The 17,109-nt window shown below is 47.1% G+C and overlaps 2 protein-coding genes across 3 annotated transcripts; one reads left to right on the top strand and one right to left on the bottom strand.

The window, feature by feature from the left end:
• The first annotated feature begins 1,095 nt into the window (after positions 1-1,095).
• On the top strand, positions 1,096-2,658 carry pfdn1 (prefoldin subunit 1). Of its 2 annotated transcripts, none has more exons than XM_061085919.1 (4): positions 1,096-1,163; positions 2,038-2,204; positions 2,344-2,428; positions 2,505-2,658. In XM_061085919.1, the coding sequence occupies exons 1-4, from the start codon at positions 1,131-1,133 to the stop codon at positions 2,586-2,588; spliced, it is 369 nt and encodes a 122-aa protein (XP_060941902.1). In that variant the 5' UTR covers positions 1,096-1,130; the 3' UTR covers positions 2,589-2,658. The 2 variants fall into 2 exon arrangements, with proteins under 2 accessions (XP_060941902.1, XP_060941903.1); XM_061085920.1 differs by having other exon boundaries at positions 2,508-2,658.
• An 86-nt stretch (positions 2,659-2,744) lies between these two features.
• ttc1 (tetratricopeptide repeat domain 1) lies at positions 2,745-9,817 on the bottom strand. The gene is made up of 8 exons (XM_061086256.1): positions 9,748-9,817; positions 8,041-8,526; positions 4,817-4,877; positions 3,511-3,623; positions 3,400-3,436; positions 3,142-3,290; positions 2,999-3,053; positions 2,745-2,926 (listed from the first exon to the last, which is right to left on the bottom strand). Exons 2-8 carry the CDS (start codon positions 8,515-8,517, stop codon positions 2,802-2,804), a joined length of 1,017 nt encoding a protein of 338 aa, XP_060942239.1. The 5' UTR covers positions 8,518-8,526; positions 9,748-9,817; the 3' UTR covers positions 2,745-2,801.
• Between the last annotated feature and the right edge of the window lie 7,292 nt (positions 9,818-17,109).

The following is a 17,109-nucleotide window of genomic DNA, read 5'->3' on the forward strand; positions in this document are numbered from 1 at the left end:
CAGCACCAGGAGGAACCCAGGGTCCACATGTATCAGGAGGAACCCACAGCACCAGGAGGAACCCATGGGCCACAGCACCAGCAGGAACCCAGAGTCCACATGTATCAGGAGGAACCCACAGCACCAGGAGGAACCCACAGCACCAGGAGGAACCCATGGGCCACAGCACCAGCAGGAACCCAGAGTCCACATGTATCAGGAGGAACCCAGGGGCCACAGCACCAGCAGGAACCCAGAGTCCACATGTATCAGGAGGAACCCACAGCACCAGGAGGAACCCAGGGTCCACATGTATCAGGAGGAACCCAGGGTCCACAGCACCAGGAGGAACCCAGAGTCCACATGTATCAGGAGGAGCCCAGAGTCCACATGTATCAGGAGGAACCCACAGCACCAGGAGGAACCCAGGGGCCACAGCACCAGGAGGAACCCAGAGTCCACATGTATCAGGAGGAACCCACAGCACCTGCAGGAACCCACAGCACCAGGAGGAACCCAGGGGCCACAGCACCAGGAGGAACCCAGAGTCCACATGTATCAGGAGGAACCCAGGGGCCACATGTATCAGGAGGAACCCACAGCACCAGGAGGAACCCAGAGTCCACATGTATCAGGAGGAACCCAGGGGCCACAGCACCAGCAGGAACCCACAGCACCAGCAGGAACCCTGGTAAGGTCAGACAGCCGCTCTGAGGATCTCCTCCTGGTACCTCCCAGCAGTCAGGGAGCTGCAGGCTGGGACATGAAGGTCTGTGTGAGCCTCCCAGGATCGGCCTCTTCAGACCTTCACTGATCCAACCAACCAGTCGTGCTGATGATGTGACAGAAGCCGTCCAGTGCAAACCTGCTCTCATCTGGAGAACCAGGCTCCTGTGGGGAACCTAAACATGTATATGTAATGTTTATGTATTTAAATACATATACATGTATGTATATTGTGTGTATGTGTTTATATTAATATATTCGTGTGCATTGTAAGGTTTTATTCAATTATTTGTATTACATAAAATACGTTCAACTCAAATAATGTCATTCACAAGAAGAACAGCAGGTGGCGCTGATAAACATCACCTGCCGGAAACAGTGAGGACGAAGAAGAACGCGAAGCTTCCGGTTCAGCCTTGTTGAAAATGGCGACGACGATTGACCTGGAACTAAAGAAGGTAAAAAAGAACGGCGTGCTATTCTCTCTCTCTTTCTCTCTCTCTCCCCGTCTGTCTCACAGTCTCTCTCTCCGTCTGTCTCACAGTCTCTCTCTCTCCGTCTGTCTCACACTCTCTCTCCGTCTGTCTCACAGTATCTCTCTCCGTCTGTCTCACACTCTCTCTCTCCGTCTGTCTCACACTCTCTCTCTCTCTTTATCTCTGTCTGTCTCTGCGTCTCTGTCTCCGCGTCTCTCTCTTTCTCTCTGTCTCTGCCTCTGTCTCACAGTCTCTCTCTCTCTGCGTTTCTCTGTCTCTCTCCACCTCTCTCTCTCTGTCTCACAGTCTCTCTCTCTGCGTTTCTCTGTCTCTCTCCACCTCTCTCTGTCGCACAGTCTCTGTCTCACAGTCTCTCTCTCTCTGCGTTTCTCTGTCTCTCTCCACCTCTCTCTCTCTCTCACAGTCTCTCTCTCTCTGCGTTTCTCTGTCTCTCTCCACCTCTCTCTGTCTCACAGTCTCTGTCTGTCTCACAGTCTCTCTCTCTCTGTCTCTCTCTGTCTCACAGTCTCTCTCTGCATTTCTCTGTCTCTCTCCACCTCTCTCTCTCTGTCTCACAGTCTCTGTCTGTCTCACAGTCTCTCTGTCTCTTTCTCTCTGCGTCTCACAGTCTCACTGTCCTTCTCTCTCTCTGTCTCTCAGTGTCTCTCGCTCTGTCTCTCTCCGCCTGTCTCTCTTTTTGTCTTCCTGTGTATCTCTCTGTTTCCCTCCCTCTCTGTCCTTCTCTCCGCCTGTCTGTGTCTCTCTCTCCCTCTTTCTAATTCATTATCAGCTGTTTGCAGTGCACAGGTTTTGATTGGCCCTGGACGGTTCTCCTTTGCTCTGATTGGCTCCTCAGGCCTTCTCCGAGCTGCAGGTGAAGATGATCGACACCCAGCAGAAAGCCAAACTGGCTGATCTGCAGATCGATCAGCTGACACGTGTCCACAAACATGCTAAGCTAACTCACGCGGAGATCACCACGCTGCCCGACAACACCAGACTCTACGAGGGGGTTGGACGCATGTGAGTCTCCATGACAACCAGCTTATTTACACTGACATCACTATGAATATTAAATAACTGACAGCCCATGTATGACATCATGTTGACCTGATCCTGTTTGAGTGACAGCTGCTCATCACCTGGTGTTTGTGTGTTTCAGGTTCATCCTGCAGTCGAAAGAGGAAATCAACAACCAGCTGACGGACAAACAGAAAACAGCTGACGAGAAGATCAAAGAGTTAGAGGTACAAAGTGTGTGTGTTGACTGAGTGTGTTACCTGCAGTGTGTGTGCGCCTGCCCTGACTGTGTGTTTCTTCCAGCAGAAGAAGGTGTACCTTGAACGCAGCGTGAAAGAAGCTGAAGACAACATCAGAGAGATGCTTCTGTCCCGGAGAGCTCAGTGATCAGCACTGATCAATAATCCATAACCCTCATTGTGTTTGTTAGTTCTTCATATTAAACTTTGAAGCTTCACCAAGTCTCTGGTTCCTCCTTTGAATCAATAACTCATTAATAACCAGCTTCTATTGACACTGAAAACATAAAAAAACAAAACAGGAAACTGATCAATTCAACTTTATTGAGGTGAAAAACAGAGCGGTGACGTCATGATGACATCACCTGTGGGTGTTCTGGACGAAGTTGATGGAGTAGGATCCCGACTGATCCTGGTTCACCTGGAAGTTGTTGGTTGAAAGTCCGAACGGCCTCAAGATCATGTTCCCAACATCCTTCAGTTTACCTGAGGGACATATTGATCAGTTATGGATCTGATTGATTGATTGTATGATAATTAGTGTGGTGCAGAACATACCGAGCATCTCCTCCTTCAACTTCTCATTTTTCTCCTGAATCTGCTGAGGTAATCTCTGAGAGACAGACAGGTCACAGACAGTTTATGTTTTCACTGACGTTATTAATAACAGGTCCGGTTCGTCCAGTGGTCAGTGAACTCACCATGCAGGCCTGTCCGGCACTGGTCTGGCTCGGGTCTCGCTCCAGAACCTTCTTGTAGTCCTCTAGTGCTTCGTCCAGCTTCTCTGTCTGTTCATATAGCTCCGCCCTCCTCAGCAACGCCCGCACATAATCTGGATTCAACTCTATCGCTATGGCAACCACATAATCAATATACTGATCAATTAATACAGTCTGAATTTACCTTGATTACCATGGCAACATGACTTAATCAGTGGATCTAGTGATGTCACCACTCACCTCTGGTGCAGTCTGAGATCGCCTGCTCCTTCAGATCCTGACAGAGAGACATCGTTAGCATCATGCTAATGTGACTGTTAGCATGTGGTTAGCGTATTAGCATGTGGTTACCAGGTGAAGTCTGGCTGCAGCTCTGTTGGAGAACAGTACCGATCTTTCTCCACGGAAACACACGGGACACAGAACCAGAGCCTCGGTGTACGTGACGTCTGCCGCTGTGTAATCTGTAGACACCAGAGATAATCAGGCTATCAGTGACTGTATATACAGACACTCACTGAATATATATATATATATTAGGGCTGTCAAAGTTAACGCGTTAATCTATGAGATTATTGTGACCTAGATTAATGCGATAAAATATTTTAACGCAGCTTTGTTTACATCCGGTGTGAGGAAGAAAATTCAGCTCCTTGAGCAAGCTGCCAGCGTCGCCCTTCAAACACAGCCCGTCAAATGATAAGTCCCGTCTGAATGAAAGCACAGCAAACTGCACAAGGACAGCAAGAAGAGCTGCTAGTTCAAGATGTTGCCACCCGGTGGAATTCTGCCTTGGAGGTTATCAAACGGATCCAGCGAAACAAGGGTCCGCTCGCTGCTACCCTGGCTCAGCGCTGGCTGAACTATATTTCTTTTATTTTGCCGTGTTTGTCTTATTTTGAAGGCCCACAGCAGGAACTTCTGGCGATTAGTGAAGCAGCGCACCCTTTATTATCTCAGAAGCAGATTCCCCCGGTCTGAGTGAGTTGTGTCGCTCTGTCTGTTAGTGTTTTAGTTAGTTTCTAATGGTTATTTTAGTGTATGAAACTGGTTTAGTAATATGCAACTTTTCTTTTGTAGATAACTGTGACTGTGTCCCGTTATATGTTACAGAAAATAAAGTTAAACTGTTTCACTAAGCCTAAGAACTTCTCCGCTGTTTGCTCCGTTCAATGTCGGGTGTGGGGGGTAAATGACGTATTCTCCACTCAAGCCGATGTGGAGAATACGTATTCGTAATGGTGTCTCAAATACATTTTTTTTTTTACCTTTTACTAATCTGGATGTTTCACTGAAGTAAGAAGCAGTGTTATTGTTTCCAAGGACATTGGGAATATTTTCAGCTGTTTTAAAAAAAATTTTTTTACACAATTTATCATACATGATATTTAACGACATGGCTGCCACTTTATAGGTAGGTGTTATAGGCCTGAGTCTCTTTGAAAACACAACATTGTGTAAAATACAGGCTGTCTGAAGTGATTACTTGTTAATTCATTAGATTTAGTCTTTAGAAGAAAAACAAACTTTTAATCGCGATTAATGAATTTCAAAATGTGAGATTAATTAGTTAATTTTTTTTAATCTATTGACAGCCCTAATACATTTATATACCCACTATACTGTAGCCCCCACCAGGGGGTGACCCAGAACTTACCTCTGACTTTAAACTGGAGGTTTCCTTTTTCCTTCAGAATTAAACTCTGCTGTCGTCGACTCTGAAACATAAAAAGCAGATGAACTCAGATTTACAGCAGCACCTGAAGCATCTTTACACATTGATCTGTTAATAGGACTTGTTGTTGTTTGTGTGAACTTGAAGTAAACAGAAAACGACAGAAACAGCAGTTTGATGCTTCAGCCTAAAGAAGCCACCTTGAGGAAATATTACCACCAGGTAACAAACCCAATGACAACAATGAACAGGATTTATCAGGACTGTGGTGGACGCTGTCTTCTCACCTGGAGTTAAAGTATCGGCTGATACCATAAACTGATCTGAGGTCTGTTCTATGAACTGAGTTCAACATATCCAGGATCTCTTTATCCAGCTGAACTTAACCTAGCAATCACAGACAGGCTAAGTGGTCACATGATGCCGGTAATCAACTCGATAGCTTAACTGAGGTTTTCCTCATCAAGATCTGAGCATGTGCACATTAAAGGGGCGGAGTTTACGGCATATGACCAATCACAGATTCAATCCACACCAGCTCCACAATATATATAAAATTAAAGTGAATTGAATAGGGTTAGGCTAAACCCAGACCCCAACCCAAACATATAAAATCCTGCTTTTACATTCATGCATGTGTAATAAGATACACTGAGTGTATTCACTGTGAATATGGTTAAGTTATTGTCCAGTCAGCATCATTGGAAATAAAGTTTGTAATGTAATTTTTCAGATCAATGCAGCAAATAACAAAGTCTTTCAAATGAAGCCAGGTTGAGCTCATCACACTTCACACAGGCATGTTGTTTATCTGACCAACTGATTAACAAGCTAACACCATTTACCATTTGCAACCTCTAATGTTAGCCGGGGGTTCGGCTGCATGTTTGAAAAAGTGACAGAACTTCATCGCTGCACAAAATATCCAATGTCATCAATGGCATGAGAACCACTGGGCCTGTGTCGTTGTAGTATTCTCTGAAACTCCAGGGGGCGTACATGCCCACACACTAAACGTTTGTGAAGAAGCAGGAAGAAGTCACCCGTGTTTATCATCAACATGCGCAGAGCCCCCTGTTGCCCCGGTTACAGCCTAACCCATTTGATGATTTGCTGCATCACCGTTCACACCGGAGCGAGCCACAGACCCGGGTTACAAGAGACTCTGGAGCACGAGAGAGTGCGAGCAGCGAGCGCTGAGAGGCGGGACAGCAGGAGTCAGGGTTAATGCTCAGTAAACAACCGTGATGAATATACCTCAAACTTTAAAAAAATCAAACAACAAAGAAAACAACCATATAACACACATAAATATTTTGTATTTAAAAAAGGTACTTACACTGCGCGTACCCCCCACTACCGCCCTGATTTTAGCTAGCTCTGGCTAACGCTACACTATCGGAAATCACTTCTTCTTCACTGCTCAAAAGGTTCTTGCCAGTGGCAGAGATGTGGTTCTGGAGGAGTGGAGACACGGTACCGGATCTGCATGTTTGCAGTGTCTCAGTTCAGGGGCTGAATTAGGGCTGGGTGTTCTTTAAAATCAGTATCATGATCATTTCAAACTTTTACATCGATTAAGATAATGAACAATTATTTTATACCCCCCCCCCATCCTCCAAAAGGGCACACCACTCAGTGCTGGTCAATAAATGACTCTGCTCCTCTGCTCTTTCCTAAGCACTCACACATAGAACTGATCTTTATAAAAACCTGATGAATTCATATTTATGTTCCTGGATTAATCTCTTCTCCTGCCACAATGAAGTGTCATAATCTGCAGGAAGACCCTTTGTGTATTGGTGTGTTTGTGTGTGTGTGTGTGTCTGCTCGCGCTTCACACAAACTGACGATCACATCTATCTAGTTATTAATCTCGGATGTTGGATCATGAATCCGGATCATCCAGGGCCGCAGCTGTGGCCACATCATGGATTACAATCTGTGGATCACGTATCAGAGGTCGTAATGGTGGATCCAGTTTGCCGTATTCTGTATCGTGCTGGCTGATCGTAATAATAATGTAGGATCCTTTATCGCGTTGGCATCAGATCATGTTGGTTGGTGGACCAGGACCGAGGTGGCAGCTGATGATGGATCCTAACTGGGGGCAGTGTCAATGACTGTGGACGATAGTGGATCTGATCTTGCTGCTGACCAGAGACTATGATGCAGTAGGACTGCTTGATATATAGTATTTCTTCACAGATACTTGACCATTACTGACAATAATCCATCAATTCATTGACCTTCAGTTGTCCTTCAGAATGTTTACCCTCATCATTGCTGCTAAAACCTTTCTCCTGATGATGTTCTCCTCTATACATCTGTGTCACTTGTGTCCGTCCTGGGAGACGGATCCTCACATGTGTCTCTCTGAGGTTTCTACGTAGTTTTACCTGTTAAAAGGGTTTTTAGTAGTTTGTCCTGACTCTTGTTGAGGGTTAAGGGCAGAGGATGTCTCACCATGTTAAAGCCCCATGAGACGAATTGTGATTTGTGAATATGGGCTATACAAATAAAATGTGATTGATCATTCCGGCTCCTTTAACCCTGATGTCTTGGCTGTACGTTACGTCTCATGTTGTGCGTGAACTGCATGTGCTGAAAATGTTTTCAATGTGTTTAAATACGTGTCTTATAAACTTTAGAGCGAATCAAACAAACACAAAGCAAACTTCATGTCCTGTAGCCTGTGTGTACTAATAACTTCTGATTAGTGTTGGTGTTTATTGTTAATGTGTAACTTGAGAGCAGGAGAGGGAGGAAATGCAGAAACCTGACCCCCCCCCACATGACTTCCTTCTCCACAGACCCTGAATCCTCTGTCTGGTCTACAGAGGATTTCTCTGACCGGCGTCACCAACTCACCCGAACCCACAAGGATTCTGTTTTTATGCCCCTCTGTTTTTGAACACATGTACCGTTCGCTGTTCGGGGAAGTGACAGTGACACTTGACCATCAGAGGTCACATGACTCCACCTTTACCTCTTTTACCAAATGGTTCTTCCTTAAAGCAATGGATCTAATCTCATGGAGATGGAGAGAACAACCGTGAAGGAGCCTTCAGAAAGGAGAAGTCACAGGTCTTTAGATGCAGACTTCACATTACACATACTCGCCGATACTCAAGCCAACATTTACAGCAGTATGACTTCTGACTATTGGATATTGAGCAGACTCTGGTCACATGATCAGTTGTTACCTCTCTCTCCTCGTCTGTCAGCTCTTTCTCCACCTCGCTCAGATATTCATCATCAAACTCAACGTCCCGACTCTTCTCCTCCATCTCCGAGTCCAAATCCTGAAGCCTGTCTTCCTGTAGCACGTCTTCCTGCAGCCTGTCTTCCTGCAGCACGTCTTCCTGCAGCCTGTCTTCCTGCTGCCTGTCGTCCTGCAGCCTGTCGTCCTGCAGCCTGTCGTCCTGCAGCCTGTCTTCCTGCAGCCTGTCTTCCTGCTCCTCCTGATGTCCTCCTTCTGTCTCACTCTCTGCGTTGCCTCTTGTTTCTATCAGTCTCTCAGTTTCTTCAGGATGGTTTTCTGACTCTGCTTGGGTCTCCTCCTCCTTCCTTCTCAGGTCTGGAGGCCCCAGAGTCTCCTTACAGTCGAAGAAGTCCTCTTCATCGTCATCCTTCTCTTCTTCTCTGTGTTTTCCTCCTCTGTGTCTCTTCTCTGTGCTCATACTGAAGCTCTGAAATACAATAATCAATATAATTTATCAAAACTGAAGCTTCCCACTCAGTGTGTGTCTGACCCGATGGGAATGTGTTTACATCCTGGTGACGGAGGTGGAGAAGTGAGGAAGCTGAAGTTCTGAGCAAGAGAATGAACGATACAGACTGAATGAAGTTACACACAGCTAACATCTACACAAAGCTAACAGTTACACAGCTAACAGCTACACAAAGCTAACAGTTACACAGCTAACAGCTACACAAAGCTAACAGTTACACAGCTAACAGCTACACACAGCTAGCATCTACACACAGCTAACAGTTACACAGCTAACAGCTACACACAGCTAGCTGCTACACACAGCTAGCATCTACACACAGCTAACATCTACACAGCTAACAGTTACACAGCTAACATAAACACACAGCTAAAGGCTACACATAGCTAACAGCTACACACAGCTAACTGCTACACACAGCTAACAGTTACACAGCTAACAGCTACACACAGCTAGCACCTACACACAGCTAACAGTTACACAGCTAGCACCTACACAGCTAGCATCTCCACACAGCTAACATCTACACAAAGCTAACAGTTACACAGCTAACAGCTACACACAGCTAGCACCTACACACAGCTAACAGCTACACACAGCTAACAGTTACACACAGCTAGCATCTACACACAGCTAGCATCTACACAAAGCTAACAGTTACACAGCTAACAGCTACACACAGTTAACAGTTACACACAGCTAGCATCTACACACAGCTAGCATCTACACACAGCTAACTACTACACACAGCTAGCATCTACACACAGCTAGCATCTACACACAGCTAACTACTACACACAGCTAGCAGCTACACACAGCTAACAGTTACACAGCTAACAGCTACACACAGCTAACAGTTACACAGCTAACAGCTACACACAGCTAACAGTTACACAGCTAACAGCTACACACAGCTAACAGTTACACAGCTAACAGCTACACACAGCTAACAGTTACACACAGCTAGCACCTACACACAGCTAACAGCTACACACAGCTAACAGTTACACACAGCTAGCAGCTACACACAGCTAACAGCTACACACAGCTAACAGTTACACACAGCTAGCAGCTACACACAGCTAACAGCAACACACATTGCTAACTATCAACGGCTTTAAGTAAAGTGGTTGTGACGCAGCAATACACTTAAACAATAGAAGAAAAAAGAAACGTCACCTGCTAACAGCTGTTAGCCGAGGACACGCTGTGATGTCACACGAAGAAGAAGACGGAGAAGTGCTTCTTCTTCTTCTGGTTAATGGCGGCGGGCACCTCACGTGTAAGCTGCTTTACCGCCAGCTACTGTGCTGGAGTTTGGGTCTGTGGAAATACATCAACATTAAAACTTGAAATCTGCTTCATTGATCCAGTTTCTTTTTTAATTCAAACCTAATATTTCCCTCCGCCCACACTGAGCCGGTTCTTCAGGTTGAACTCATCTCTTCAGCTGCTGCCTTTTCTCTTTCCCTTTATATTTCACATTCTCTTAGTTTCTTCCTCTGAGCCACATTCACACTGATGGATGATTTTAAATCCATGAATCTGTTTAATCCTGTGAGTGCTAATCTTAAAGGGATAGTTCGACTCAGCATGGAGCTAAGGAACCATCTGATTTGACCACTCATTTAGCATTATCTGTATCAGAGATTCAGCAGCATTTCACTTCATCTCCACTTGAACATCTGTAGTTGAAGAAGTGATAACATCCCCACAATAGAGTCTCAGTGCTGGATTCAGTAATATTTCTACTTTCTTTAGCACATCTTTTTGTTGCTGACCTGTAAATCCTTCTTCCATAGACAATCACTGATCTAATTAACGATAGATATGTTCCTCAAACCTATTCCACTGGCTCCCCATTCACACCCATTCAGACATCTCATTACGTTTAGAACCATCTTGCATTTTTTTCTCCATCTTATTTAAATGTACATTCCAGGTTAGGGTTATGGCTTTGTGTCAAATAAAACCCCCAGATATCAAAAAGTGTTTATGTAACGGTTTGTCGTCTTAGTTTGTGTTTAGCCTCTTTATTAAGAGTGTTTTCTGTTTTATTATTTCCTTGTTTTTCTTGTACTTCCTTGTGTTTATGTTTGTGTGAGTTGTTTCGGTGTGGCAAGTTTTCTGTTTACGGTTTTATTTTGTAGGCCCTGCTCCGTGTGTGTTCTTCACTTCCTATTTGTGATTGTCTGCACCAGTCCTCATGTGTTCCACCTGTATCCAATTGCCCCTGCCTTCCATGTGTGTTTAAGTCTCTGTGCTTCCCTTTGTCCTCGTCGGATCGTGTGTCTAACCGTCGTGATGTCCTGTCCTCCTCTATCCTGTCTTCCTCAATCCTGTCCTCCTCTATCCTGTCCTCCTCTTTCCTGTCATCTCTATCCTGTCCTCCTCTATCCTGTCCCGCTCTATCCTGTCCTCCTCTATCCTGTCCTCCTCTATCCTGTCCTCCTCTATCCTGTCCTCCTCTATCCTGTCCTGCTCTCCTGTGTCTACTGTCGTCCTCTATCCTGTCGTCCTCTATCCTGTCGTCCTCTATCCTGTCGTCCTCTATCCTGTCCCGCTCTATCCTGTCCTCCTCTATCATGTCCTCCTCTATCCTGTCCTCCTCTATCCTGTTCTCCTCTATTCTGTCCTCCTCTATCCTGTCCTCCTCTATCCTGTCCTCCTCTATCCTGTCCTCCTCTATCCTGTCCTGCTCTATCCTGTTCTCCTCTATCCTGTCCTCCTCTATCCTGTCCTCCTCTATCCTGTCCCGCTCTATCCTGTCCTCCTCTATCCTGTCCTCCTCTACCCTGTCCTCCTCTATCCTGTCCTGCTCTCCTGTGTCTCCTGTCGTCCTCTATCCTGTCGTCCTCTATCCTGTCGTCCTCTATCCTGTTCCGCTCTATCCTGTCCTCCTCTATGCTGTCCTCCTCTATGCTGTCCTCCTCTATCCTGTCCTGCTCTCCTGTGTCTCCTGTCGTCCTCTATCCTGTCGTCCTCTATCCTTTTGTCCTCTATCCTGTCCTCCTCTATCCTGTCCTCCTCTATCCTGTCCTCCTCTATCCTGTCCTGCTCGCCTCTCCTGTCCTGCTCTCCTGTGTCTCCTGTCCTCCTCTATCCTGTCGTCCTCTATCCTGTCCTCCTCTCCTGTCGTCCTCTATCCTGTCCTCTATCCTGTCCTCCTCTATCCTGTCCTCTATCCTGTCCTCCTCTCCTGTCGTCCTCTATCCTGTCCTCTATCCTGTCCTCCTCTATCCTGTCCTCTATCCTGTCCTCCTCTATCCTGTCCTGCTCTCCTGTGTCTCCTGTCGTCCTCTATCCTGTCGTCCTCTATCCTGTCCTCCTCTATCCTGTCCTCCTCTATCCTGTCCTCCTCTATCCTGTCCTCCTCTCCTGTCCTCCTCTATCCTGTCCTCCTCTATCCTGTCCTCCTCTATCCTGTCCTGCTCTCCTCTCCTGTCCTGCTCTCCTGTGTCTCCTGTCGTCCTCTATCCTGTCCTCCTCTATCCTGTCCTCCTCTATCCTGTCCTCCTCTATCCGGTCCTCCTCAATCCTGTCCTGCTCTCCTGTCCTCCTCTATCCTGTCCTCTTCTATCCTGTCCTCCTCTATCCTGTCCTGCTCTCCTGTCCTCCTCTATCCTGTCCTCCTCTATCCTGTCCTGCTCTCCTGTCCTCCTCTATCCTGTCGTCCTCTATCCTGTCCTCCTCTCCTGTCCTCCTGTATCCTGTCCTCCTCTATCCTGTCCTGCTCTCCTGTCCTCCTCTATCCTGTCCTGCTCTCCTGTGTCTCCTGTCGTCCTCTATCCTGTCTTCCTCTATCCTGTCGTCCTCTATCCTGTCCTCCTCTATCCTGTCCTCCTCTATCCTGTCCTCCTCTCCTGTCCTCCTCTATCCTGTCCTCCTCTATCCTGTCCTCTATCCTGTCGTCCTCTATCCTGTCCTCCTCTATCCTGTCCTGCTCTCCTGTGTCTCCAGTCCTCCTCTATCCTGTCCTCCTCTATCCTGTCCTCCTCTATCCTGTCCTCCTCTATCCTGTCCTGCTCTCCTGTGTCTCCTGCCGTCCTCTATCCTGTCGTCCTCTATCCTGTCGTCCTCTATCCTGTCGTCCTCTATCCTGTCTTCCTCTATCCTGTCCTCCTCTATCCTGTCCTCCTCTATCCTGTCCTGCTCTCCTGTCCTCCTCTATCCTGTCCTCCTCTATCCTGTCCTGCTCTCCTGTCCTCCTCTATCCTGTCCTCCTCTCCTGTCCTCCTCTATCCTGTCCTCCTCTATCCTGTCCTCTATCCTGTCCTCCTCTATCCTGTCCTCCTCTATCCTGTCCTGCTCTCCTGTGTCTCCTGTCCTCCTCTATCCTGTCCTCCTCTATCCTGTCCTCCTCTATCCTGTCCTCCTCTATCCTGTCCTGCTCTCCTGTGTCTCCTGTCGTCCTCTATCCTGTCCTCCTCTATCCTGTCCTCCTCTATCCTGTCCTCCTCTATCCTGTCCTCCTCTATCCTGTCCTCCTCTATCCTGTCTTCCTCTATCCTGTTCTCCTCTATCCTCCTCTATCCTGTCGTCCTCTATCCTGTCTTCCTCTATCCTGTCCTCCTCTCCTGTCCTCCTATCCTGTTCTCCTCTATCCTGTCCTCCTCTATCCTGTCCTCCTCTATCCTGTCCTGCTCTCCTGTGTCTCCTGTCGTCCTCTATCCTGTCGTCCTCTATCCTTTCGTCCTCTATCCTGTTGTCCTCTATCCTGTCCTCCTCTATCCTGTCCTCCTCTATCCTGTGTCTCCTGTCGTCCTCTATCCTGTCGCCCTCTATCCTGTCTTCCTCTATCCTGTCGTCCTCTATCCTGTCGTCCTCTATCCTGTCTTCCTCTATCCTGTCTTCCTCTATCCTGTCGTCCTCTATCCTGTCGTCCTCTATCCTGTCCTCCTCTATCCTGTCCTCCTCTCCTGTCCTCCTCTATCCTGTCCTCCTCTATCCTGTCCTGCTCTCCTGTGTCTCCTGTCGTCCTCTATCCTGTCGTCCTCTATCCTGTTGTCCTCTATCCTGTCGTCCTCTATCCTGTCCTCCTCTATCCTGTCGTCCTCTATCCTGTCCTCCTCTATCCTGTCTTCCTCTATCCTGTCCTCCTCTATCCTGTCCTCCTCTATCCTGTCCTCCTCTATCCTGTCCCCCTCTCCTGTCCTGCTCTCCTGTGTCTACTGTCGTCCTCTATCCTGTCCTGCTCTCCTGTGTCTCCTGTCGTCCTCTATCCTGTCGTCCTCTATCCTGTCGTCCTCTATCCTGTCGTCCTCTATCCTGTTGTCCTCTATCCTGTCCTCCTCTATCCTGTCCTCCTCTATCCTGTCCTGCTCTCCTGTGTCTCCTGTCGTCCTCTATCCTGTCCTCCTCTATCCTGTCGTCCTCTATCCTGTCTTCCTCTATCCTGTCCTCCTCTATCCTGTCGTCCTCCTCTCCTGTCCTCCTCTCCTGTCCTCCTCTATCCTGTCCTCCTCTATCCTGTCCTCCTCTATCCTGTCCTCCTCTCCTGTCCTCCTATCCTGTCCTCCTCTATCCTGTCCTCCTCTATCCTGTCCTGCTCTCCTGTGTCTCCTGTCGTCCTCTATCCTGTCATCCTCTATCCTGTCGTCATCTATCCTGTCGTCCTCCATCCTGTCCTGCTCTCCTGTGTCTCCTGTCGTCCTCTATCCTGTCCTCCTCTATCCTGTCGTCCTCTATCCTGTCTTCCTCTATCCTGTCCTCCTCTATCCTGTCGTCCTCCTCTCCTGTCCTCCTCTCCTGTCCTCCTCTATCCTGTCCTCCTCTATCCTGTCCTCCTCTATCCTGTCCTCCTCTCCTGTCCTCCTATCCTGTCCTCCTCTATCCTGTCCTCCTCTATCCTGTCCTGCTCTCCTGTGTCTCCTGTCGTCCTCTATCCTGTCGTCATCTATCCTGTCGTCCTCCATCCTGTCCTGCTCTCCTGTGTCTCCTGTCGTCCTCTATCCTGTCGTCCTCTATCCTGTCGTCCTCTATCCTGTCGTCCTCTATCCTGTCGTCCTCTATCCTGTCCTCCTCTATCCTGTCGTCCTCTATCCTGTCCTCCTCTATCCTGTCCTCCTCTATCCTGTCCTGCTCTCCTGTTTCTCCTGTCGTCCTCTATCCTGTCCTCCTCTATCCTGTCCTCCTCTCCTGTCCTCCTATCCTGTCCTCCTCTATCCTGTCCTCCTCTATCCTGTCCTGCTCTCCTGTGTCTCCTGGGGCCGGTTTTTCAAAAGTTTTAATCTGGATCAAACTGATCCAGATTTGGAAATCTCTTTTTCTGCTATCCAGGATCACGTAATCCATTTTATTTTTATGCTGGTTTTTCAAAGCAATGTGGGATTGGATTACTCTGATCCGGATTCAAACTTTTCAGGATTACCAAATCTGGATTACCTGTGGTCTAAATGGGACTATCACAATGTAGCTATGTAAAGAACAACAGGTAGAATAGTGTGGGGTCACTCCAATATGCTTTATTTGAACAGAAAATAGGACTGAACGGAACAGCAAACAAACAATATAAACATCCCCCTCCATTGTCCATTTCTTGGAAACAGGCAGTCCACTCATCTGAGACCTACAACAAATAAATAAATACATACTTTACTCACAAATACATTATGGATGTTTTTAACAGGTTTCAAACAAAGATTTATTGAATTGAACTGGATAAAAAAAGGCTTAAATGTCCAATACTTAACAAAATAAAGTTAGGAGTAGTTCTTCTTATGAGTTCTCCTTCTTCTTCATCATCATCATCTGCTTCGTCGGGCAAGAATGAGCTGTTCCTCTGCTAGATGGATCTGTACTTCTGCCCTTTCAGTCTCTTTTTGCAGAAGTACCTTATAGGGGTCATCTTTCTTTGGGTGCTTTGAGCCTCTCTCTGGGGGTCCTGTGGGAACTAGGCCTTCTGGCTCCACCTGTGATTGACCTTCTCCCTCGATTACAGGGCTGAGATTAAGAATAAATGTTTCTGAAGAAGGCTCACTATCTGCTGTCATCACAGGCTCACCATCCTCTGCAACATCTTGGATCCCATGCAGAGCTTCCGACTTTTCACCTCCAATAATATCAAGGACTATGTCTGTGTATTCACCCTCTTATATGGGTTGTTGCCTGTTTGGCTGTTCTTGGCTTCAGCGTGGTCTTTTGTTGCCCTACATAGCCTACCTACATTATGTACTTCCTGTTGAACAATTCAAGTGAAATTGATGAATAAATATAAATACTGTAAAATGCATGATATAAATGTTGTATGATTTAACTAACCAATTTTAGTTACCTAGTTTTATTACTGATATCCACCATGAATCCACCCTCCTGCTGGGATCAGTTTAATCCTGATTTTTGGGATCACAATGATCCCAATCCTACCAAAAAGTTTTGAAAAACCCAAACTCAAGGTTTGATCCGGATCAACAACAAGATAAGATTACGTGATCCAATCCAATTTCTGAATCCTTTTTTTCTTTTGAAATACCCATTTTCAAGATTTGATCCAATCCGATAGCCGTAATCCAGTCAGATTACTTTTGAAAAACCGGCCCCTGTCGTCCTCTATCCTGTTGTCCTCTATCCTGTCGTCCTCTATCCTGTCCTCCTCTATCCTGTCCTCCTCTATCCTGTCGTCCTCTATCCTGTCGTCCTCTATCCTGTCGTCCTCTATCCTGTCGTCCTCTATCCTGTCGTCCTCTATCCTGTCCTCCTCTATCCTGTCGTCCTCTATCCTGTCTTCCTCTATCCTGTCTTCCTCTATCCTGTCTTCCTCTATCCTGTCGTCCTCTATCCTGTCTTCCTCTATCCTGTCCTGCTCTATCCTGTCCTCCTCTATCCTGTCCTGCTCTCCTGTGTCTCCTGTCCTCCTCTATCCTGTCCTCCTCTATCCTGTCCTCCTCTATCCTGTCGTCCTCTATCCTGTCCTCCTCTATCCTGTCCTCCTCTATCCTGTCCTCCTCTATCCTGTCCTGCTCTCCTGTCCTCCTCTATCCTGTCGTCCTCTATCCTGTCCTCCTCTATCCTGTCCTCCTCTATCCTGTCGTCCTCTATCCTGTCTTCCTCTATCCTGTCTTCCTCTATCCTGTCTTCCTCTATCCTGTCGTCCTCTATCCTGTCTTCCTCTATCCTGTCCTGCTCTATCCTGTCCTCCTCTATCCTGTCCTGCTCTCCTGTGTCTCCTGTCCTCCTCTATCCTGTTGTCCTCTATCCTGTCCTCCTCTATCCTGTCCTCCTCTATCCTGTCGTCCTCTATCCTGTCCTCCTCTATCCTGTCCTCCTCTATCCTGTCCTCCTCTATCCTGTCCTGCTCTCCTGTCCTCCTCTATCCTGTCCTCCTCTATCCTGTCCTCCTCTATCCTGTCCTGCTCTCCTGTCCTCCTCTATCCTGTCGTCCTCTATCCTGTCCTCCTCTATCCTGTCCTCCTCTATCCTGTCATCCTGCCAATCGAAATATAAGGGGCAGTGAAACACAACGCCCCCCCCCCCCATGTTCCCTGTATACACTGCCAGGTCGTAACTAACCGTTACATAACATCCACCTCTGGAATGTTAAAT

The sequence above is a fragment of the Limanda limanda genome, chromosome 14 (assembly GCF_963576545.1).
Source record: "Limanda limanda chromosome 14, fLimLim1.1, whole genome shotgun sequence".
In the NCBI taxonomy this organism is placed as follows: Eukaryota; Metazoa; Chordata; class Actinopteri; order Pleuronectiformes; family Pleuronectidae; genus Limanda; species Limanda limanda.